The 24,443-nt window shown below is 38.9% G+C and overlaps 2 protein-coding genes across 3 annotated transcripts; both read left to right on the top strand.

Annotated features, from left to right (window-relative positions):
• Nucleotides 1–741: 741 nt before the first annotated feature.
• On the top strand, nucleotides 742–8,692 carry cbx6a (chromobox homolog 6a). Of its 2 annotated transcripts, XM_051910688.1 has the most exons (6): nucleotides 743–889; nucleotides 1,480–1,523; nucleotides 2,712–2,777; nucleotides 3,063–3,129; nucleotides 3,289–4,281; nucleotides 4,764–8,692. In XM_051910688.1, the coding sequence occupies exons 1-6, from the start codon at nucleotides 821–823 to the stop codon at nucleotides 4,764–4,766; spliced, it is 1,242 nt and encodes a 413-aa protein (XP_051766648.1). In that variant the 5' UTR covers nucleotides 743–820; the 3' UTR covers nucleotides 4,767–8,692. The 2 variants fall into 2 exon arrangements, with proteins under 2 accessions (XP_051766647.1, XP_051766648.1); XM_051910687.1 differs by having other exon boundaries at nucleotides 742–889; nucleotides 3,289–8,692.
• A 1,745-nt stretch (nucleotides 8,693–10,437) lies between these two features.
• Nucleotides 10,438–23,408, top strand: gtpbp2b (GTP binding protein 2b). Its single transcript, XM_051908472.1, has 12 exons — nucleotides 10,438–10,832; nucleotides 11,483–11,509; nucleotides 11,632–11,816; nucleotides 14,587–14,692; nucleotides 17,111–17,308; nucleotides 17,469–17,643; nucleotides 18,201–18,420; nucleotides 18,684–18,819; nucleotides 18,902–18,960; nucleotides 21,811–21,982; nucleotides 22,085–22,249; nucleotides 22,904–23,408. The coding sequence occupies exons 1-12, from the start codon at nucleotides 10,647–10,649 to the stop codon at nucleotides 23,090–23,092; spliced, it is 1,818 nt and encodes a 605-aa protein (XP_051764432.1). The 5' UTR covers nucleotides 10,438–10,646; the 3' UTR covers nucleotides 23,093–23,408.
• The last annotated feature ends 1,035 nt before the right edge of the window (nucleotides 23,409–24,443 follow it).

Here is a 24,443-nt window from a genome sequence, read left to right as displayed (position 1 = left end):
CAGTCTGATAGGTATGATCTAAACTACCTTAATGCCTGTCCTTGAATACCAGTGTAATTTCAAAGTCATTATAAGGGTAAATGATGAACTATATTGTTGAATGCACCACTAAGACCACATAAAACTAGTATTGAGATGCAGCCTTGGTCAGAAGAAAGAAGTAGCCTAAGTCATTTGTAATTTTAACAAGCAGAGTTTCTGTGCTATGATGGGGATGGACTGAACTTTTTCATAGATTATTGTTTTGCAGGAAGGCATTAATGCAATAGTATTTTCTTCCCTATTGTGATGTGTGTCCGAGTGAAACGGCTTCTCGAAGAAAAACATTAGGGCGGGACTTGATTTTGTCCATCATGAATTGATTGGATCTTTGTGGTGATCTCATGTGAGTGACAGGTTTTGTTCTGCCATCGTGCAAGTGAACAATTCATCAGAGAAGAAAAGATATGTGGGTGCAAGTGGGAGGGGAAGATATTTTGATTAAAGGTTACGAGGGCACACTATTTTTTTTAATAAAAAAATACAGATCAATTATTTATCATAAATATTTTATAAAAAACAAGAATTGTCAATTTTTTATTTTATGGTGACTTTAATAATTCAACACTTTGAACCAACGAATGTGATTTACATCTTTAAAAATTGTGAGTTATAATTTATGGGGAAATGTTCTAATATTTCATTACCTCTCGCGCCGTTTCCAGGACTACCGGGGCTAGTTGACCCGGATCACGTGACAGCGCGGGGGTTTGTTGCTGTCACAGATTTGTAAAGTGTAGAGCCGCGAGACAGAGCCGTCTGGAGCGCGCGCACCGAAAAGATGGAGCTGTCGGCGACAGAAGACCGGGTTTTCGCCGCGGAATCCATCCTGAAAAGCCGCGTTAGGAAAGTAAGTAAGAAAGAATGAGGTTTAGGGGGGCTGGGGGTGTTTTTTACGACGTAAAGTACACATAGAGGGTCGTCTTTCGTTTGTCTCGCGATGCGGAGCTTAAAGGCGCCTGCAATGACAAGAGGGGGAGGCCTACTTGCAGATGTTTTCCTATTTAGCGACTCAGTGTATTTATTTGCATTGTCAGATTGGAAAAAACAAGTCAAATGTGGGACATTTGGATTTGCAACTTGAGTTTATGTTGTAAAATTAGGTTGTGCTCTGCTTGGAACTGACAACAGCCCGCTAAAAGAGCAGCAGGAGGAGGCTAAAAAGGGACAGTCTGGCATAAGTCCATGACAAAATCAATGCATGCTGGCTGACCCAAGATTCAAAGATCTCAACAATGCAGGAGTTTAAGTACTGCACGGTGTCATGCCACATAGTTTAAATTGTAGGTTGTGCTGTATTAGATTATATTTAGATAAACACTTTACTGAGCCCCAAAAATTAAATAAATGGTCATGAGGTTGAAATAGAGTATGCATTGTTCATGCATTCTTTAGTTAGTGTTAAATAAGGAGGATTTCCCACTGTCTTTCTCTCCGCAGGGTCGAATTGAGTACCTGGTTAAATGGAAAGGTTGGGCGCTAAAGTAAGTGTGTAAAATATATAAATATTACAATGGACATATTTTAACATATTATATTGTGCTGTTTGTTTCAGGGTTGCAAACTGTATTTTAACCTTTTCTGTTGTTTGAATGGAAACTTTCTTTTTGGTTTCACTTTAAGGCTTTTTTGCATTTTCTGCGCAAATAGTGTGTAACAGCTGCAGCTCTATAAAGAACATAAAGTGATTTGTATGTTACTACTTTAAATAATTCTTTTAATAACTGGCATAATTATAAAATGGTTATGAGAATTATTTTAAACTTGATCGTCAAATCTAATTTATGTGAGGAGCATTACATTTACATCCAAATGGTAAGTAAACTACAACAAATTGACCCAAACGCCAAACTCTAGCTGTGAACAATGTAAGTCATGTGAATTAATTCTGATTTAGTGCATGTAGTTTTTATAGATTTATATAAATTGAGAGCTATATATAAAAATTTACTTAATTCATTTGTCACACCACAGGACTATTTAAATGATCTATAACAAGAAAAAAAACCCCTAATATATACAGTACTATGCAAAAGTCTTAGGCATGTTAGTATTTTTGCACACACAAAAAAGTTAAGTTAGTTATTTATATCTTTTGCTGTAGTGTGTCAGTAGGAAATATCAGTTTACATTTCCAAACATTCCTTTTGTCATTAATTGTAATAATCTAGTGTGATTTTTGTATACACAAGGAGTCTGACAACAGCCGGTATGCTCCACACGGAGATCTGATCTCACCATCATAGAGTCTGTCTGTGTTTACTTGAACAGAAAAACTGTGACAGACTAAATCTAGAAGAACTGTGGCAACGTCTCCAAGACACCTAAAGAAACCTACCTGCAAAGCTACCTGAAAAACTATGTGCAAGTGTACCTAGGACAAAAGCTGTTTTAAAAGCAAAGGGTGGTCACACCAAATATTGATTTGATTTAGTTAATAAAAGTTAACTGATCAATAAATTCTACTTAACATTAATTTTTAAAAGCATCCTCACTTAACAGCATTTTTACACAAACGCCTAAAACTTCTCACAGTACAGTAGCTTTGCAGGTAGGTTTCTTCAAGTGTCTTCTTCAGGTGTCTTGGGGGATGAAATCTTAATGGGGAAACCTTAAACCTTTAAAACTTGTACCCATTACCACTTTAAAGAATCAAATGTTTTGCAATATAGGCACAGCACATGGGAACCCGAGGAGAACATCCTAGATGATCGACTTATCACAGCCTTTGAGCAAAAGTAAGTGTCACTTAAAGACTTTGCCTTTACCTCTTAACCTAAATTCTCTATAAAGTTTATAGAGAAAGATTTAGGTTTACATTTATTCTTTTTCTACTCTTACTTTATTTTTGCAGCTTTTTGCTGCCAGTTAGACTGGAAACTAACCTCTATGATGGATTTTTAAACAAAGAAGATTTGCATTATGCTCCAAAGGCTTTCATTTTGATTGTTATGGTTTAGGCTTGACACTAAAGTGATGTCATATTTTCCTTGGCTTAAATGGTTCTTTCCCACATTTCATAGGGAGCGTGAGCAGGAACTTTATGGCCCAAAGAAACGTGGACCTAAACCAAAAAACTTTGTACTAAAGGTTTGAGTCTTTTTAAAATGTTCTTAGAAATCTATCAAATTTTTAAAATTTTAGGTGTTATAATACAAGTTTTTGCCTTAAGTGTTTCAAAACTTATAAATAAACTTTCTGTTTGATACTGTAGTACCTCTTAGTCACATTTGCTTTCCACCTGTCTAGGCACGGGCACAGGCGGGTGATAGACCTCGAAGCTCAAATGCTCGACGCACTCCACCTCGCACCACTGCGAAGCCTCCAACCTCGTCCTCTTCTGCAAGTTCAGCTGCTCCTCAGCCTTCATCATCCTCTTCCTACTCCACCGCTCCAACCCCCAGAGTGCACTCTCTCGCTGCTGCTCATAAACTGAAGAAAGACATCCATCGTTGTCATAGAATGTCTCGACGACCTTTGCCACGACCTGACCCTCTGGCCGACCCCACAGGATCCACATATTCATCCCGTCCTCCCATCTCTCCATTCTCTGAAACTGTCCGCATTCTCAACCGTAGGGTAAAACCTCGGGAGGTTAAGCGGGGACGCATAATCTTGAACCTGAAGGTCATTGACAAATCTGAAAATGGTGGAGTAGCCAGTAGAAGGTCACCGCAGTCATCCACGGGGCGGGCGAAAATCCCATCCCGAAATCGCATCATTGGGAAAAAGCATGGGGACATGCCTTATAGGCCATTCCAGCATCCTATGAAGATGTTGGGTTTCCCGATGTACGGCCAGCCATTTGGGCTTCACCCCTGTGGGCCATTGTCCTCTATGGCCAATGAAGGGTCCAACAAAGCCAATCAAAGAGGTGGAAGCTTCTGTGGTAGCCATTCCTCTGCAAATGCACAGAAGTTTCAGTACCAGCCACCACCTTCTCCATCCAGCTCCAGTGGGTCTAATGGCAGCTCCCCTTCACCTCAGAAACAACCGACTCAACCTGAAGCACCTACTTCAACTAAATTGGGCTCCCCAGCCTCATCACGCTCCCGAGATAGCTCCCAACCTCACCCAAAGTCCAGCTCGGCGCCATTCCTCCCTTCCTCACCCTCCTACACATCTTCCCCATCATCCTCTCTAGAAGATGAAGACCAGGGCACTCCGAATGTCGCCACTTCACGGGGTGGAAAACGGAAACTCCGACATCGAACCCAGGCGGGTCAAGCGTCGGTCAGCCAGGTTAGTGACCGCACTACTGCCCCACTTCTTGAGGAAAATAGGGTGCCAAAAGAGGGGGACCCTAATTGGCACCCTGAAATGGCACCCAGCTGTGCCAATGTAGTCGTTACTGACGTCACCACAAACCTTCTCACAGTCACCATCAAGGAATTCTGCCATTCTGGAGCTGGTTCTGAACCCTCCTCCCCTTGCCAAGCTGACAACCCACCCTCTCCCACCACAGCTGCCTCTTGAAAGTTCCCCCTAAATGCCCCCAGCCAAAATATCTGCCCACTTAACCCCATGAGAACTTGCCATAATGATATTAACGCATCCTAAAATAGTTGCCGTTAATGAAATTAAAATGTATTTTTGGTGAAATTGAGATATATTGAAGTAATATTTAAAGGCAGGGTTGCTTCCATTGACCTATACTTTTTAAACAGCATGTTATGATGGTTTTGTAGTACTTCATGCCTTTCTTCCCCCTCTTTTTTCCCCAGTGATCCTGACTTTCCACAGCCTTTTTGCCCAGTAATTGCGCCTTGTCTTGTCACCACCAGTCCAGTAGAGACCGCCATTCCCATATCTCCAGACCTAAAGTTCAGAATCCACCCAGAAAATGTTGATCTTAACAGCTTTCTTGGACTCGAGACATTGCACCAAAAAGTTTTTTATCTTTTGAGGTGCATTGTTGAGGTGCACACAAGATGCTTCACTCCTGCTTTGGAAGTTCAACAGGTGTGGATGAAGATTGTGTATCCGCACACACACTTGTTAGATAACACTTATTGTGGCAACATGCCCATTTAGGCATCCAACCCATGCATTGATCTTGCCAACTGTCTCCTTTGCTAATGAAGAACCATTGCTCATGAAGAACCCAAGTCATCATGGCGCTCACTAGATTACCCGGGCGTAGACGTGACTGTATTTATATGCACCAAGCTGCGAAATCCTGAGGACAGTTAAGTTATTTCCTTCTGCTTGAACGCTTTGATCCAGATGTCTGCCGAGACTCTAAACTGACTCAAGTGTGAATGCTGAGGACTGCATCTAAAGTGTGGTACTGTACGTTAAACCTTCCACATACTCAACAACCCACTTTCCTTATTGGAGAAGTACCTTCTCATATTTGCCTTCTGACTACAATAGTTTGTGTTTCATGTAATAGTTACTGTATTTTTGGGGTTGGTAACGAGGGGTAACTTCTCTCAGAACTTGATTGGAGGAGTTCAAATATCATTTTAGAGACTTTTAGAGTAAGTGGGTCTCAGACCTACCAAATATAACAGATTGCCTTGGTTGATGAAACCCTCTTTCACACTTTCAAACGAGACAGTCCGGGACCATGATTATTGTGAGTGTTATGATGGTGACTGCATGTCGTTGGCCCCTTGAGCTTGTCTGCAGGTCCGACCAGGTGCTAGAATTGCCAATACAGACCTGGGATAAAGCTAGCTTGTTTAGTTGGTAGGTGCTTGGGATGTGTCTGTACCGAGATTGGTATTTGTCCAATAATATCTATCAATCTATCTATATAGTTATAAATCTAGATATCTATCTATCTATCTAGTTTCGAAAACGGTATCTGTGCATTGGTAGCAGATACATAGATATATACATAGATGCCCCATTAGCATTTGTTTCTAAGGGCCACTATATGTAAGCCGTCAGCCATATTGGAACAGTCAAAGCCGGTCCGTGAATATTCGAAAGAGAGTTGACTGTGCATCTGCAACAATAGTCGCTCCGTTCCGTGCCGGGGAGCGGCTCGTTTAGCTGTCCCTGGCCTGCTTGGAATAGGTGGGCCAGAGCACGGTTTGGTTGGGCTCGAGCGCGGTTCGCATGCAATGTGAGCGCTAACAGCTACTACTTTGTGTGCGCTACTGTCATTATTACGACGGCAAACATCTTTATTACTACTCGGATAGTACTCTTTTCAATTCATGTACTTAATTAGAGTGTATTTGGGTTTATAATGGGTCTGCTTCTCACCTTATTGATGAACAGGAATTGTAGTTTGCAGTAGCAAAATACCTCCAACATCAGCTGCCTTTGTAGTTTGTAATAATCCTCTGATACGTGCAAGTGAAAATCACTGCGCGGCATAAATGATAAATCTATTAAGCAATATCTTAGCGAAAGTGCATTTCTTCCTGTTTTCTTCCATACAAAAAGTTGCATCATATATGACGTAAGCGTGCTCCGGCACGGAACGTTAAGGGCAATGTGAGTGCGGGCCAGCGGGGGAGTGGGGAGAGGGGCAGTCGCGCTCGGGCTCGGTTCAAGACAACCGTACCTAAATGTCCTAATTGAACTAATCCTGGCTTAATCTAAGCCCTGTCTGTGAAACCAGGCCATACAAACACAAACTAACACATTCTCATATGTGAAAGTTTATCCCATTTCTTTGGGAATTTAAATCTCAGCGGTTTCACAGCCAGAAGCTGCACAATATTGTGGTATCATTGATTCTTACTGTGAGTGACAACACGCTGACTGTTCCAAAATGGCAGGCATACCTGGAGTGGCTGAATGTGGCATCTATGTATACATATCTATGAGCAGATACACATCTATGAGCAGATACAGCGCTTGTATCTACTGCACTGTAGAGTGTAGTTACAAGCGTTCAAGGAATAGTTAATCAAAAAATGAACATTCTGTTATCATTTACTCACCATCATGTTGTTCCAAACCCATACCAGAATGTTGATGCTCTTTTGAAAGTTGATGGGGAACAAGAGCTGTAAAACAACAAGAAGGACAAATGACTTGTGCGCTGTATTCCAAGTTGTATGAAGGCATCTGATAGCTTTGTGTGTAGAATCGACTAAAATGCAAGTAATTCCTTAAAAATCTGTACTAGAAACGTTTGCTTGACAGCCTTGGTCTCCATTCACTTTCATTATAAGAAATAAAGAGCAGCTTGGACATTCTGCTGAATATCTTATGTTTCACTGAAGAAAGGTTTGAAAATACATGAAAGTGAGTACATAATGACAATTTCTGAGTGAAATTCATTTAATATTTTAAACTTTACTGAAAGCTAAATAGTTTAGTTGCGTCATGGTGTAACTTTATTATTTTAGAATTTATTTTAAAAATTGTGGGAATCTTTCACAGGCTTTTCTTGAGCAGTCCAGCAAGCAATATTATAACTTGCCACATTAGGCCTAAAGAAACAGGTTAACACAGTATATGGCAGCTAACTTGGTTGTACTGAAGGATGATAAAATGTCAGACTCCTCCGGAGGACAAAGGCAAACCTCATTATAAGATTTAATTATAGAACACAATTAAGTTCCACTTGTAGTCATATAGCCATCCTCTAATGGAGCACTTTTACTCTATCACTGTGCCTTTAGGGAGAAATGAACCGTAGAAAAATATGGCTTTTTTAAAAAAAAGTTTTTCCCAAAATTATTTACAAATATTGACAATTTTTATTATTTTTAGAATGTATGTGTAAATAAATATATGAACTTTTTTAAATAACTTTAAACTGCTTTAGTTTACCGGCTTCCAAACATTAATGTGAACTTATCTACTTAAAACTCTTATTTTCTTTGCCAAAGTTCTTTATACGTTTAATTTTTGTTTATCAAAGTCATCAAATGTTTATCCCAGGTCTGAAATAATTCATGTTGTGAACATATCCCTGGTGCTGCCCCACTGAGGGCGCTACATTCGGTTCATCTGTACAGAAATATATCTAATATCGAAGCATGTGTTGCATTTAGCTACTCTGTTCGACTCCATAATGTTGTTACCTTTGCCTACAAAGTGTTCCACATACAAACAGTCAAGTCTTTGTTTACCTTTATATCCTTAATGTTAGAAAATAGATGTTGATATGGTGTGAAACAATGCAAGATGGTTTCTCCTACAGAGGTAGCTTAGCACTATGATAATATGTGGCCTACATTTCATGCAATAGGGCTTGTGTTTTATAGGATGTAGCCACCAGGGACCATCATGGCACAGACAAGAGATTGCTTAAAAAGACAAGGATGAAGGTATACTGGAGGTTACATCAGTGTCTGATGTGTTTTTTTTTTTTTTTTAAAGAATTTTTTATTATTATTATTAATAATAATAAATTTGTGTCGTAGAAGTGAATGATACGTGTGCTGCCTTTATTTTATAGCCATTGTTGTTCAATTTTACTAGTGTAGTTTGGGTTTGAGAGAATATAGAACACAAAACAGAACTAAGTGTGATTTATATGAGTCATCTCTTTGGTAATGTGTAAGGCTAATGCCATTGATGAAGCTGATTATGATAATGAACTTGTTGCTATGACATTGTAATGTAACGGATGCATGATTTGAGAAACCTAATTGTACAGGTCATTTAAATGTCATACTGTTGTTGTTGCTTTGTGTGTTTCTTGAAAGAGGCTTTTAATAAAATCACTTTAAAGACACTGTCTCTTTGCCACCCATTTAATTATATTGTTTGTTAAAATGACTTTCCATTGGAAGGAGACTAGTTTGAAAAAAATATTTCAGGGTCATATGAACTACTTGAACCTTTAGAGTGGATAGAGGTTTGGAGCCACACAAGGATAATTAAATGATAGGGGTGTAACAATATATCTATATACACAATACAAAAATGCAACAATATGTATTGTGGGTGGTGACAATTGTGTACAATTCATCCAAAATGAAAATGACTGTGAGAAAAAAAGTTTTAGTGTCAGTTCTACACTGAACTATATATAATGTATAATAATGAAATGGGGAATATTTATGGGTCCTGATAATGCCAAATGTATTGTGTTACCAGTAAAAAGTGGCCTACATTATTTTAAATATGTCTAATAAATGACAGTGCAGGCATATTCGTATTTTTGTGTATTTTCAGCTTCAGAATCATGAATATTTTTATTCTGGTGTCACCATTGTCCTGTGCATTGGGTTACCAGCAGCAAGTCCAAGCCTATTCATTTCCACTCCCAATACAATACCAGCATTTTAATCAACAGTTAATTTTTTGTTAACCTTTTACCATATATCTTGAAGTATCGTAATGTCGTGTCGGGAGTTCAGTATCGTGATATGTATCGAATCGTGGGATGAGTGGGTTTACATCCCTATTAAATGATGACAGAATTTTAATTTTTGGATGAACTATGGTTTTAAATGTCAATACTGTTACCCGCCATGTCTGTGTTGTTAAAGGATTAGTTCACTTTCAAATGAAAATTACCCCAAGCTTTACTCATCCTCAAGCCATCCTAGGTGTAGCCTATATGACTTTCTTTTTTTCTTATGAACACAATCGGAGAAATATTAATAAAAATCCTGACGCATCCAAGCTTTATAATGGCAGTAAGCGTTACCAAACGAGTATGAGCTTGGGGTGATGTTCATTTGAAAGTGAACTAATCCTTTAATTCGGCAAGAGGGCGCTGTACAGCGAATGTTCGAATGTGTTTCTGAATTGTTTTTTTCCCCCCCTTTATAAGCAAATTATCTATTAGATACTTTAAATACATAGTAGACTATGAGAAATAATAGTGATTAATGTAATAGTAATAATGATGTTTCCCTAAAGGCCTTGCCAGCAACATGTTTTCAACCATTAGTCTAGTTCTCACGCAAGATTTTCCGTCTGTGCACCTCTGCTCTCTTGTGGGCTTCACCCATGAGGACCACATAATCTATGAATAGCTGAGAAGTTTTTGGACTAATTACATGCCTTTATTCCTGGCTGCTGAAATGCCATAATCATCATGAATCTTAATGGGAGCACCGAGTTCGATTTGAATGACCACAAAAACTCTCAAATGAATAATTTTAGAGAGGCATGAAAAGTGATATTCTTGCGCCCCCTGCAGGAGCTGATATATAACGACTAGACAGACAGACAGACAGACAGATAGATAGATAAATAGATAGATAGATAGATAGATGATAGATAGATAGATAGATAGACTAATGATATAAACTGCATATATATATATATATATATATATATATATATATATATATATATATATATATATATAGCTATATATGCTATATATGCTACTGTCAGAATCCCAGATAGAAAGAAAGAAAGAAAGAAAGAAAGAAAGAAAGAAAGAGAAAGTAGATAGATAGACTGACAGATAGTTTGTGCTTGTCAGATTAAGTAGATGGTGGATGACGAATGGTTGACGAATATTGGAGGCGGGCTTTTACTGAGGAAGATGTAGCTGCGGTCATGGCTCCCGGACCGCGTATCCCAGTGCAATAGTAAATAACTTCAATGAAAGGAAATGCATTGCATCTGTTTATAGCAGAGAAACGCATTTTTTTTAAAAGATACATATATTACAATTTTAGTTTATAACTGTAGCCTTTTAAATCTACCTTATATGCGAGCGAGCTATGGATGTGCAGGTTGCAAACCATTGCAGCATCAAGTCTGCAGCGAAACCGAGCAGCCCGCAGAATGCAGCTGAATGCGGGAAAGAAAACGCACCAAAGAAGAAATCCCGGACGAGAAGAGGCAAAAGAGGGAAGCGACGGAGGGGCAAGAAGGCCAACGAGCCTCCGCCGTTTCTACCACCGGAGGTAAGATGTATGTTCGCGGATGCTAACCATTAGCCAACGGAGATGATACTGTGTATATCAATAAACAAAATATCAGACAGAATTTCGTGTATAAAAGAGTCCCTGTTCTACGTTATAGTTAATTAGGATATTTATAACAGCAGCAATGTGTTAAGCTGCTCGCTGATATATTATATGCACAAAATTGGTAACTTTCGCCAAAATATCGTACAGTTATGCTACTGTAAAATCATAATAAGAAGTTTTCAGGGTTTTTTTTTTTTTTTTTTTTTACATTTTGTTTTCTTTTTGGTGACAGCTAGGCTAGTGAATACTAATTTACTACAGTAATACTAACAATTGTATGATTTTAGTTGGTTAGAGAAGGCTAAGACCTTTGACAGAATTCACAGTCCAAAATGTAACTTACACTTTTTAGGCGAGAACAGACATTTACTTTATGTTAGATAATAGTTTAGCAAATCTAAATAAAGAGAATAATAAAATAAATTATAAAACGCTTTTTATGTTAATGCAGTGCCAAATAAATACATTTTATGCATTTATTATTAATTTCAGTATTTTGTTTTTAGTACTGATTTTTGCAAAAATTTATTTATATTTTTATTTAATTGAATATTTTTCCCCCCAAAATATCTTCATGTTTTTAGGCTGAAGAGGGAAACATTGAATACAAGGTACACAAACCCTACAATCACAATCTGATTAAGTGAAATTGAAGTTCAACTTGTAATTGGGTTGATTTTTATCATCCCAGTTCATCCAATACTGCATACTGATTCTGTCTTTTTTCACCCAGTTGAAGTTGGTAAACCCCACGCAGTATCGCTTTGAACACTTGGCCACGCAGTTGAAATGGCGACTGCAGGAGGGCCGGGGGGAGGCGGTGTATCAGATTGGGGTGGAGGATAATGGTCTGCTGGTTGGACTTACAGAAGAAGATATGAAAGCATCGCTTAAGACTCTTCGCCGAATGGCTGAAAAGTATGTATTCAATCTGTCATCCAATTAGTTAAAAAGGAGCTATTATGCTTTTTTACAACTTTCTTTAGTGTGTAATATTGCGGTTTGATCATGAAAACGGTCTGCAAAGTCAAAGTCGCTCCAAAGGGAGTTATTCTCTATATCAATGCACTCTGTTTCTGAGCTCCCTGAAACGCCTCCACTGTAGTTTTCTTCGGGGAACAAAGCACGCAGTGCTGGGTAGTGGGTAGTAGCCTAACTGATTACATGTAATCTGGATTTTGTTATAAGATTCTAAAAAATTAAGTGTCTTGTAACAGGATTATATTGCATTTTGAAATATTCGGTTAATGTTGGTTAATGGTCACATGACATGCAGGTACACAAATAAAATATTTTCTAATCTTCTTTAGTAGGTGTATTATTAGGGCCCGAGCACCGATGGTGTGAGGACCCTATTGGAATTGCTCCGTTTATTATTATTCTTCCGCTTCTTCTTCTTCTTCGTCCAAATGAATCGCATTTTTGAGGGCCTGAACATGTTTGAAAACTCATGAAACTTTGCACATGCATCAGAAGTGGTGAAAATTTATGTCTGAAATGGGTTTCAGAATTGGGTGTGGCAAAATGGCTCAATAGCGCCACCTATAACTTTTCAACGAAGTGCCCCTCACGCTATGTTTCACGTACAAGTATAAAATTCGGTAGACACATGTACAAGCCCAATACCTACAAAAAAGTCTCTTGGAGTAAAATCTGAAACCGAACAGAAAGTCTGATATTTTTAATTAACTTTACAAAGTTGTGTAATTTTTGCCATTTCCACACGCTGTACCTTAGCGAACTCCTCCCAGAGCTTTTATCAGATCGTATTTGGTCAGTCTAATCTAAAGGCCTTTGCGACATTAAATTGCAAAGATCTTGAGTTTTCGCTGAAGAGCCTGTCCAGAGATTGTATATTATAGGGAGATGAGAGGGTCTGTATCTCTTACCATTGGAAAAAGCTTAACGGCTAACTTAATAATGTGCGGCACCTCTCAGCCTATCGTGTAATGGCAGTGACATCAGTCGCAACATTCCCTAGTCTGCCTTCTCTTAAAAAAATAAATTTTTATCAAGCTAAAATCTACATATAGTTCCCAACGAAAGTATTTTTTAGTACAAAACATGCTGAAGATTAGTAAACAGGCTGTCGATTAATTAAATGATTAGCTATTTCCCCACAAAAGCTGTTTAATCAGCATAGTGAAGCCTCTCAATCCATTGACATCCATTCAAAAAACAGCCTCTGGTCTCCTTCCCTGCATACTGCCAGAGGTGGAACGTTAGCATTAGCCGTTACGCTTTTTTGGCTAAAGGTTGCAGGCTTGCCTTCCAGTGGCTTTGGCGTGTCCGTGGCGGCCTGACAAAGTTCGATGTTTCGCCAAGAAACAGGAAGTTGTTGTAACTCAGGTATACAATGTCCAATCTGTCCCAAACTTCACGTTTTATTAGAGTCCTGGCCTGAAGACATCTATATGGCAATATTCAGTTACAGTCATAGCGCCACCTGTGGGCAACAGGAAATGACATGTTTTACACTGTGATTAACTCCTCATAGAGATTTAACCAGATCAACATCATTTTTGGTCAGTCTAATCTTAAGACCTTAGCAATGATAAATATCAAAGATCTTGAGTATTCGCTGAAGGGTATGTCCGTGGCCTGACAAAGTCTGATGTTTCGCCATGAAAGAGGAAGCTGTTGTAACTCAAGCATACTATGTCCATTGTGCCCCAAACTTCACATGTGTGATAAGAGTCCTGGCCTAAAGACATATATGCCTATATGCCAATATTCAGTTTGTCATAGTGCCACCTGTTGGCAACAGGAAGTGGGATGCTTTACACTGTAATTCACTCCCAGAAACACATTTCAATATGCCACAAAGTACCAAATATACTAGAAACACGTTAAATCATGCAACACCTGGCTCAGTGCTAAAGTATTTGATTAAAGCCACAAAACAGGAAGTTGTTGTAACCCCACGTGTCCGTGGCGGCCTGACAAAGTCTGATGTTTCGCCATGAAAGAGGAAGCTGTTGTGATTCGAGCATACTATGTCCGATCTGCTCCAAACTTCACATGATTGATAATAGTCCGGCCTGATGACATCTACATGGCAATATTCAGTTACGGTCAAAGCGCCACCTGCTGGCAGCAGGAAGTGTGGCACTTTTAAATGATTTTGCCTCGCTTACATGCATGTCGCCCACTGTTCATTGTTTTCCTAAGGCCAACGGGTGGTGGCGAGTCCGGGTGCGAGGGCCCTTTCATCGCTGCTTGCGGCTTTAATTTTGATTGTTTTTTATTTAAAAATTATTTATTTTAATTTTACATTTTTATGATTTCATTACTTGATAGCTTTTCATTAAACTCACGAACCCCCTGCAGTTCCATCATGAACCCCAGTCTGGGAAACCCTGACGTAATGTAATATTTAATGCACTTACTTTATATTGTTGATAACAAAGAATGACAGAGAACACTGCATTTTCAGAAGGAGGGGCTTCATAGAGATAGGAACTAAACAGAGCGTTACTGACAGACTGGGAAGAGAGGTGCTGCAACAATGTCAAATATGTGGAAAATTAATGTTTTTTGAACATTCAAGCATGTAAACCTATTCTAGTAGAGCCCAAAACAAAATCAAGACTTTGTAAAAGGGCATAATATGGCCTCTTAATTCTTTAATGTCAATGGCTTATAAGCGTGTTGTGTTGTCTTGGTAAGACTCTGTGACTCTGCACAGGGTTGGAGCTGATATCACACTCCTGAGAGAGAGGGAGGTCGACTGCGATAGAGCTCGACGGAAAATCGCAGAAGTTCTTGTGAGGAAAGTTCCAGATGACCAGCAGGTTAACTTGTGATGCCTCAATTAGTTTCCATTTAATTTCCATTATGAATTGTGGTTGTTGTAATTGTAGTCATATGACATTTCAAAAATGTAGCTTGCACATATAATGACCTGAAATTCCTGAATATACCTTTTTTATAATGAACATGTTTTAAATTTTAGATAATAACTTAATAAATAAATAACTTATTGGGATAAAAATAATCTTTTATTATTATTTATTATAAAATACTAAATAAAAGATTTACTAAAGATTTATATTTTTTTCTACTAAAAAATATTAAAATAAAAAATTGATCATTTTCAAACAACATGGTAACACTACAATTAAGGTTTCATTTGTTAACATTAGTTAACTACATTACAACACATATAACAACACTTCTACAGCATTTATTAATTTTTAGCTAATATTAATCTCAACATTTACTAATATAGTTGAATGAATGAATGATTGAGGCATTTATATAGCACTTTTTTATGTACTACTGTACACCACAGCCCTTTACAATCATACCAGTGGTTATTTATAAGATCAAAAGTTGTATCTGTTAACATTAGTTAATGCACCGTGAACTAACATGAACATAAACATTTGCATACACCAACATTAGGCTAATAAATGCTGTAAAAATATATTGCTCATTGTTAGTTCATGTTAGTTAACCCTTTAAACCCAAAGTGGGTTTAACATCACCACCCTTGAAAAAAATCATAATCAAATTACTAAGGAACCACTGACAGGAATAACAGAAATATGTATCATTTTAAAGCTTAGAAACTCAGCTTTTTAATGCATCCAACTATTTTGATAAACTCTTAATGAGTGCTGAGTAGTCCCTCTAAACTGGAGTGTACTAGCGCGCGGGCGCCACCTAGCTACGAAAAAAATTAATAATTATATTTTTCAAAACTACTACCTTGATCAACACAAAATAGGTGTACTTTGAAAGCTTAGAGTCTGAACTTTAGTTTGTAGCTACTTTGATTAACTCCTAAGTAGTGATAAGTTATTTGCTGATAAATAAGAAAAAAATGTTTTCATAATTTATAAAATACTTTTATGTATTGCAATGTGTCAAAAACATCATACAGCTCAGATAATCATGTGTCATATGTCATTTGAAAGGTCTCATGAAGTAGAATACAGCAAGCATAATTGTTTTGGGCTTTGACTAAACTTGAGCGAGTTTTTGTACGGGAAGCCCCGCAAGACCCATATTTAAATAACATACAGCTGTGGCATTTATGTCACGTTTTTGTTCGTAATTTATGAAACATGCTGCGATTGTGAAAAATCATTGATTGTGCACATCATTATTTACAATTTACAATTAAAATGAGTCCAAAATCAACATAATCCAATACTTGATCACAAGATATTCCTTACGTAGTTACGACACATAACACAGGTGTACAGGTGCTAACTAAATTCAGATGTAGCTTTCGCATGATGGTTTCGCTTATAACTTCATAAAACATGCATAGATCGTAGAAAATGGCACATCTTTACTTACAGTGGATGCTCCCGATTGAAATGAGTCCAAAATCAACATAATCCATTGCGTCGATCACAAGATATTCCTCATGGAGTAACCATTTCAAAATGTCCATTAGGGGGGGTGTCAAGGGCTAAACAAAAACTTTTGATTACTTTATGCAATCACCACAAAATTTGATCCAGATGCAGCTCACATGTAGAGGAACTTCACGATTAAAAAAGAATAATCATCCTACCTTAATTCCTTCCTGAGTTATTGCATGACAAATAAGATTATATCAAAATTATATATTTTTTGTCTTTTATCAGCAGTTTCCCAGCATCAGAATGTCCAAATGTAATTTTTTCTTCTAAAAATTTAAAAAGTTTTCTATCAAATAATACCTACCTTTCCTTGCTATAGTTTTGGAGTTACGAGCCTTTACTTTTGTGTGTGTCAATAAGAAAAAAACAACTCTAAAAATGCCTTCAGGACTTAAAGGGTTAATGCATTGTCCTGTTAACAAATGAGACTTTATTGTAAAGTGTTACCAACAACTTTTTTAACTTTTGTCCACCAAATGAAAGTCAGTGGATATAAACAACATACCGGAAGCTGTTTTGTTGTCATGTGATCAACAGGATCTCTCATGATTGTGTAAGTCTGTCAGTTTCTTAAAAATATCCAGTAATTTGACCCTTTTTTAGGTAAAATATGTTATTTTACTTTAGGCCTACTTGTTACATTATGGATGTTATAGAAATTGAAATTTTTTAGAGTAATGAATTCAATATTTATGTTTTAAGGCCCCCTAAAATGCTTTTGTCTTTTAAATGAATGGCCAAGATGCATAAAAAGTTTTCGGTTTTTAGTTGAAAACGGTGTTGTGTAAACGGCCCCTAATAATGCGTTCTGTATTATCAAATTGTTGTGTGTAGTTCCTAGATCTTCGTGTGGCTGTTCTGGGTAACGTGGACTCAGGGAAGTCAACTCTGCTGGGGGTGTTGACACAAGGCGAGCTGGATAACGGACGTGGTAGGGCAAGACTCAACCTCTTTCGACACCTGCATGAGATTCAAACCGGACGCACGTCCAGCATCAGTTTTGAGATCCTTGGCTTCAACAGCAAAGGAGAGGTGAGACAAATATTTAAAACCCACAGGTACATTTTCATTTCTGGTGCATTTTTTCAGTAGAGCTTTAACTGGGATTTAAACCAACAACCTCCTACTTGCTAGCATATATGTATGTTGGTTTGAGAAATAATTGTAATAATAATCTTTTACATCGTTTTAGGTCGTAAACTACAGTGACTCCCGTACAGCAGAGGAGATCTGTGAGAGCTCTTCTAAGATGATCACGTTTATTGATCTCGCTGGTCATTATAAGTACTTGAAGACCACCATATTTGGCTTGACAAGCTACTGTCCAGACTTTGCCATGCTGGTGGTGGGAGCCAATACTGGCATTGGTTAGTATTTATATACTTATACTGATTTAAAAAAGATTTAAGAATATTTAATGAATAAGCCACTAAACATGGAACTAAAGTTGGGCAATATATATTAAATATTTACAATAAATTCAATATTATAATTAAATATTTATTATAAAATATAGTTATTTATTATAAAATATAGTTCTTTAATCAAATATGTACACTACTGTTCAAAAGCTTTGGGTCGGTACGTTTTTGTAATGTTCTTTAAAGAAGTTTCTTATGCTTACCAAGACTGCATTTACTGTAGCCTATATGATCAAAAATACAGTGTAAAAATTAAAATGTAAATATTCCTGTGATGCAAATCTAAATTTTCAGCATCATTACTCCAGTCTTCAGTGTCACATGATCCTTCTGAATCATTCTAAAATGCTGATTTGCTGCTCAAGAAACATTTCTTTTTTTGTGGATACTTTTTTTTAAAAATCAAATTATAAATCATTAATCAAAACCACCCAGATCAACCAGCCCTACTTTGAACAAATTTTGTGTCACAACATTATTCTCATGCTTTAAAATTCTCTCAGCTGGTACAACTAGGGAGCACCTGGGTTTGGCGATGGCGCTGAAGGTGCCCATATTCATAGTGGTGAGTAAAGTGGACCTCTGTGGAAAAAGCACAGTGGAGAAAACGGTCCGTCAGCTGGAGAGAGTGCTCAAACAGCCCGGTTGCAACAAGGTCCCCATGGTGGTGGCCAGCCCTGATGATGCTGTCACTGCTGCACAGCAGTTCGCACAATCCTCCAGGTACATGTGTGTATGAGAAGAGAGAGGTTATTATACGTGTTTACTGCACTTATAAACATAGTCTATTTTTTCCTGACCACTTTAACCTTCTCTCTGAGCCTTACAGTTAAACAGGCTGTTTTTAGTGCTGTACCTTTAAGATTTAAATATGTAAAAATTAGTACCTTACAAACTACCCTACCGCTGACAGTTGTTCAGCACACTAGTTTGTATATGTGTGTGTGTAATGGTTTGTATATGTGTGTGTGTCTCTCTCCTCACAGTGTGACACCCATCTTCACGCTCTCCAGTGTATCTGGAGAGAATCTGGACCTTTTGAAGGTCTTTTTCAACATTCTTCCTCCTCTGAGCAACAGCAAAGAGCAAGAGGAGCTCATGCAGCAGCTCACGGAGTTCCAGGTACTCTCACAATCTAACCAACATGCATATGTTGTCTTAATTCTAGATGTCACTTTAATGTCAAATTGATGTGTTCTTACAGGTGGATGAGATTTACAGTGTTCCTGACGTAGGGACAGTGGTCGGTGGAACACTGTACAGGTCAGTCCATATCTGTTGTATCTGTCTTGTCTGTCTGTCTGTCTGTCTGTCTGTTTAATTACTGTGGAGCAACCACCTAACAATGCACTAGCAACCACTTATAACAACTTATTAAACCCTAGCACCACCCTAGCAACCACTCAGAACACTTTAGCAATGCCCTAGCTTGGAAGCAACTGTGTTTTAAAATGTGTATTTTAGTCAAAATTATTGTGCTCCTATTCTACTGCGTTCCATCTGTTTGATGCGTGTACGCCCACCGGAGCTCATTCATTGAAGTCAGTGAAGTTTAACAAGACTCACTTGTTGTCAGAATATGCAAAATGGAAATGCTCGCAGAACTTTCTAACATTTACAGATAAGGATATAAGTTATGCGCTGAGGAAAACACGCTTCAGAGGCATTAAACAGTGCACGCATCTGTCAAAGAACAACAGGGCAAGACATATGCTTAAATGTATCGATTAGCTGTTGCAGCCCTACAAAACACCTTTGCAACGCCCCAGCAACACTCTTGCAACCACCTAGAACACCATAGCACCCTAGCAACCACTCTGAACAACTTATCTACTACCTAACAATGTTTTAGCATTGTAGCAACTGCTTTGCACTTACTATGCCCTAGCACCAAGACACCTTTGCAACGCCCCAGCAACACTCTTGGAACTGTCTTATAACTTTCTCACAACCACCTGTAGATCACCATAGCAACTGCTAAGCAACACCCTAGCACCCACTCTGAACAACTTATCTACAACCTAACATTGTTTTAGCGTTGTAGCCAGGGCTTAAAAACTAAAGAAAACATTAAATCGAGTGGATCCTCAAACTGTCGGCAAACCTCATTCAGTAGCTCCACCTACCTCAATTGTGAATGAAGTCCTACATGCATTTTGGAGCGTCTCTGCTTGTTTGCAGTGCAAGGGTAAATAAAAACTGGTTCTTTGAATAAGTACAGTGTTTTCTTTATTCAAAACATGATGTCTGTAAAGGCTAATGTTTTATGTATTTGAGGAGCGAAGTGTCTTAGTCTGGTATTTGCTGTCTAGTCATAGCCAATACAGCCTGTGTGTAATACTTTGCACAGTACACAATTTCAAATAAGCATTTTCAGAACGATTAAACTTGATTTGGTTTATGTAAACTTGTTCCTGTTAAAATTTCATTAGTTTCCATTTTTTGTTTTTGTTTATTGAACCGGTTCAGAGCCCTGATTGTAGCAACTGCTTTGTACCTAGATTTCAATGCACTAGCACCAAAACACCTTTGCAACACCCCAGCAACACTCTTGCAACTGTCTTATAACGTTCTTACAACCACCCAAAACACATAGCAACTGCTTAGCAACACCCTAGCAACCATTCAAAACAACTTCTCTACTACCTAACAATGTTTTAATATTGTAGCTACTACTTTTCACCTGCTTAACATCACTCAAGCAATCTCCCAGAACACCCTAGCCACAACAGAGCTTTAAAACTTAAAATCTATAATCTGTAAACATTGAATATCTCTTCCTATAGTATTCAAACTGCATAATGGTGTGATCACATTTGCACAGTTTTGCAGCAAAAAAAGGTCAATTGTCTATTGTCAATAGTGTAGTGATGTGTGAAGGACAGCTCACAGATAAGTCACTTTCAAACCAAGCAGCTTTCTGTTGGTCAACACAGCAAATCCTTGTGACCAACAGATCTTTTCCCCTCATGCGAAATCCCAGATTGCATGGATTCCTATTGCAATTACTGGATTTCATTATCAAAAATCTGACAAACGATGGCCAATGTGACCGCAACTTAAAGTGGCCATGAAATCAAAATTGACAATTCTTATTTTTTTATGGAATATTGTAGTATTTATTATAAATAACTTATCCGTGCACTTCATTATTTTTTTTTAAATTAATGTGCCCTTGTAATCTTTAATCAAAAACATTAACCTCCCCTCCCCCTCAAAACGACTCATCGTCTCTTCCTGTCACATGCTATGGCTCGAGGGTGGAGCAATCTGGAACTGCCAGCAGATCCAGTGACGTAAGGGGTAAATGCTGTCGCTGGGGTAAGCGGAGGAAATGCTGAAGCTGACGCTTCACTTTATAGAGATCAATGCATTAACCACCGCTGATGCCAGTCATTGGGGTGTACAGTACCCTTAAACATTGAAAGGATATTACGAAAACATTACTCTTTGGACATGGCAAACAAATTTTTCTCATGAATGACCTGATGTAGGACACGCTCAGTCAGTCAGGCTGTGTGTCCACTGGAGCAGAGCAAGCGACCCGAGCGTTTTTAAATTCATTCCTATGGAACCTGAGTGAGCATGACTTATGTGTGAGCATGAAGCTCAACTTCCATAGGAATGAACTGAAAATGCTTGCTCTTCTCCGCTCGCTCTGCGCCAGCGGACATGCACCTTCAGTCAGTCAGTCTCTCTCGCGCGCTTTCTCGCTGTTTAGTGCCGTTGACAGTCCTCGTCATCCTCAATAAATAAAATTCTTACAAGTAACGTGAGGGTGCTAGCAGTGAGTCCGGATGAGAGTCCGGATATCCCCCACAACTGACATTATTTCCCCCGACTGCAAACGGGCATTCAGATCTGCCTCCATTTTGTTAGTAACGCCCAACTTCCAATCAATCCAATCAATTCCCGGCCTCTCATTTCAGATGCAGTTTCACTTGGATAGACATCACAGTAGAGAAGAAAAGACAATCGCAACTTCTGTTTCATGCCGACTTTAAGGCCTATATAACCTTCACACTTAAAGGCTTTTTCAAGCCAATCAATATTCAATTTGTTTTGACCAACTTTCCTTTTCTAGTTCATAATTGACTTTCCATTCACACACAGTGGTGTGTGTCGTGAAGGAGACCGACTGGTTGTGGGTCCCACTGATGATGGGAGGTTCCTGAGGTTGAAGGTGTGCAGTATTCACAGGAATCGCTCTGGCTGCCGCGTTCTGAGAGCCGGACAGGCCGCCACGCTTGCGCTTGGGAACTTCGATCGCTCTTTACTAAGAAAGGTCTGATCTCAAAACGAGAGCAAGAGGAGAAAAAACTTTACAAAGCCATATTTTTATGATGTCTTTCTTACTTTCTTTTTTAAAGAGTGTTTGTGTTTTTAGGGCATGGTCATGGTGAGTCCTAAAATGAACCCTACAATTTGCTGGCAGTTTGAGGCCGCCATTGTCCTCCTGTTCCACGCCAAGACTTTCCGCCGTGGGTTCCAGGTCACGGTGCATGTGGGGAACGTGAGGCAGACCGCCACTGTGGAGTGCCTCCTTGGGAAGGTGTGGAATTTTGCTTCCTGACATTAAAGCAGGGATGGACAACGTCGGTCGAGTTTAGCTCCAACCCTGATAAAAAAAACTCACCTGCCTGTAGCCTTAGCAGAGATGGTCTTATTATTGGGAGATACGAGGGTCTGTGGCTCTGCCATTAGAGAAAGCAAAACGGCTGACTTGGATCATGTGTGCCTTGATAACCAATTACATTACAGCCTTGACATCATTGAATTTCGTTCAGAGTTGTGCGACAGTCAATCACTGTTTGCGGATACAATAGAAAAGAATGAGAAGTTTATTCAGCGTAGCCTCTTCTCCATTGACATCCATTAAAAAAACAGCCTCTGGTCTCCTTCCCTGCGTACCGCAGCGTTAGCAGGCGTTACTTTTTTTTTGCTAACCTTGCAGACTTGCCTTCAGGGGGCTTTGGCCTTAGTAATCCTGAAGACATTGATTAGCTTGTTCAGGTGTGTTGATTAGGGTTGGAGCTAAATTCTGCAGGACAGCACCACTCCAGGGCCGACGTTGCTCATCCCTGCGTTAAAAGAATCGTGTCTTTACAAACCTAGTTGACTTTCGTTCTTCTGTGGAACACAAACAGTGTTCTGAAGAGTGTTGCTTGCATATCATTACATGTATATGTGTGTATTTGTCCTCTAGGAGGAGCTGCGGACAGGAGAGAGAGCCGTAGTGTGTTTCAGATTCTTAAAGCACCCTGAATACTTGCGCGTGGGAGCCAAGCTGCTCTTTAGAGAGGGGGTGACCAAAGGCATTGGACATGTGACGCACCTCCTACCCTCCACCCAGAACCACGTGCCTGATCAGAACCGCAACCAAAACCACAGTTAGACATGGCGGGAGTGAGACCATAAGTCAAAAGAGGACATTTGATTGCAGCTGCAGTCACTTCCTGTCCTTGCCTTGAGTTTGCATCCCCTAGTTTTATCATACACCGTTCATTTCCACTCAGATCGTAGATTTGCCTATATTAATTGCAGATTTGCCTGTGTGTAAATGCTCTCGGTTCCTGTGACATTTGGAGGGTTGTGGTACAGTGATTTAACGATTAGAGTGTATGTCTGCTGGGTGTAATGGTGCTTGGAATCCTCTCCCATTTTCGCACACATTTCACACCTTACATTAAAGCTGGCTGACCTTGAGTGAAGCATGTGGGATTTCGAGTCGCTAAGTTGGGTATCTGGAGCAGATTTCTGCAGGAAAAACTCCTGCCTGCAGACTGCATTATAGATAGTAGGACAAATTCGTTTTTTCAGCAGTAGTATTACTTCTTCAGATCCTCTGTAGTATTAAATACCTACAGTAAATCTGGTGCACACTTTGAATTGTTTTTTTTGTTTTTTTAAACAAAGATTTACACAGAAAGGTTGGAAGCAAGAATCTTAGTGTAGACCTTAAACCCAAAGTATACTTCAGTTTTGATGCGAACACACTGGCAGTGTGTGCGTTATTTCTTTTTCTGACCAAATAAACATGTTGTTGTACTCTTTTAAACTAGAGTTTGTCAGGTATCTCTTAACCCCTTCAAAAAAACCCTAGCTCAAAAATATTTAGATCCGTTGACTGTGCACAGGCCATGGAAGGTGTTCAGCTTCATTTTCATGTTCATTCAAACAATTCTGTCACAAGTCTTGCTGTGTGTTTTGGTGCGTTATCATGCTAATACACGGCACCCCCTTCAGGGTACAAAGTTTGAACCATTAGGTCCTCCAGAATGGTTCAGTAGTCCTTGGCAGTGACGCACCCATCAAGCACAGTAGGGAATGCCATGATATTGCAGCCCAAAGCATCACGGATCCACCCCCGTGCTTCACAGAAAAATCAGGCTGCACGCATACAGTGCACGTGATGTAAATTTCATAATAGTCTACGAGTAAAAACCAAGTATACTTTGGGTTTTAATCTGAGCTCACACTGTATGATTTTTATGGTCCTTTGTGGTTGTTGCTTGTCAAAGTGTACAATATTGTAGTGAAAAGTTTGGTTCCAGTCGTCCTGTTGCCTGCTTGTAGGAGCAGTTGTAATGATGTGGCAAAATTTTGGACACTGCCAGAACTTTGTTGGGGGCTAAAAGGCAATTAGTAAGCATTGGTGAACATGTTACGTTAAGTGATCAAAGTCTGACAATTTTGCCCAAGTGAAATATTTAATGATTCCCAAAAATTGTCTTAAATGGAAGAAT

This window comes from Ctenopharyngodon idella, chromosome 10, assembly GCF_019924925.1.
Source record: "Ctenopharyngodon idella isolate HZGC_01 chromosome 10, HZGC01, whole genome shotgun sequence".
Taxonomy (NCBI): domain Eukaryota; kingdom Metazoa; phylum Chordata; class Actinopteri; order Cypriniformes; family Xenocyprididae; genus Ctenopharyngodon; species Ctenopharyngodon idella.
This window is presented reverse-complemented; position numbering and strand designations above follow the sequence as displayed.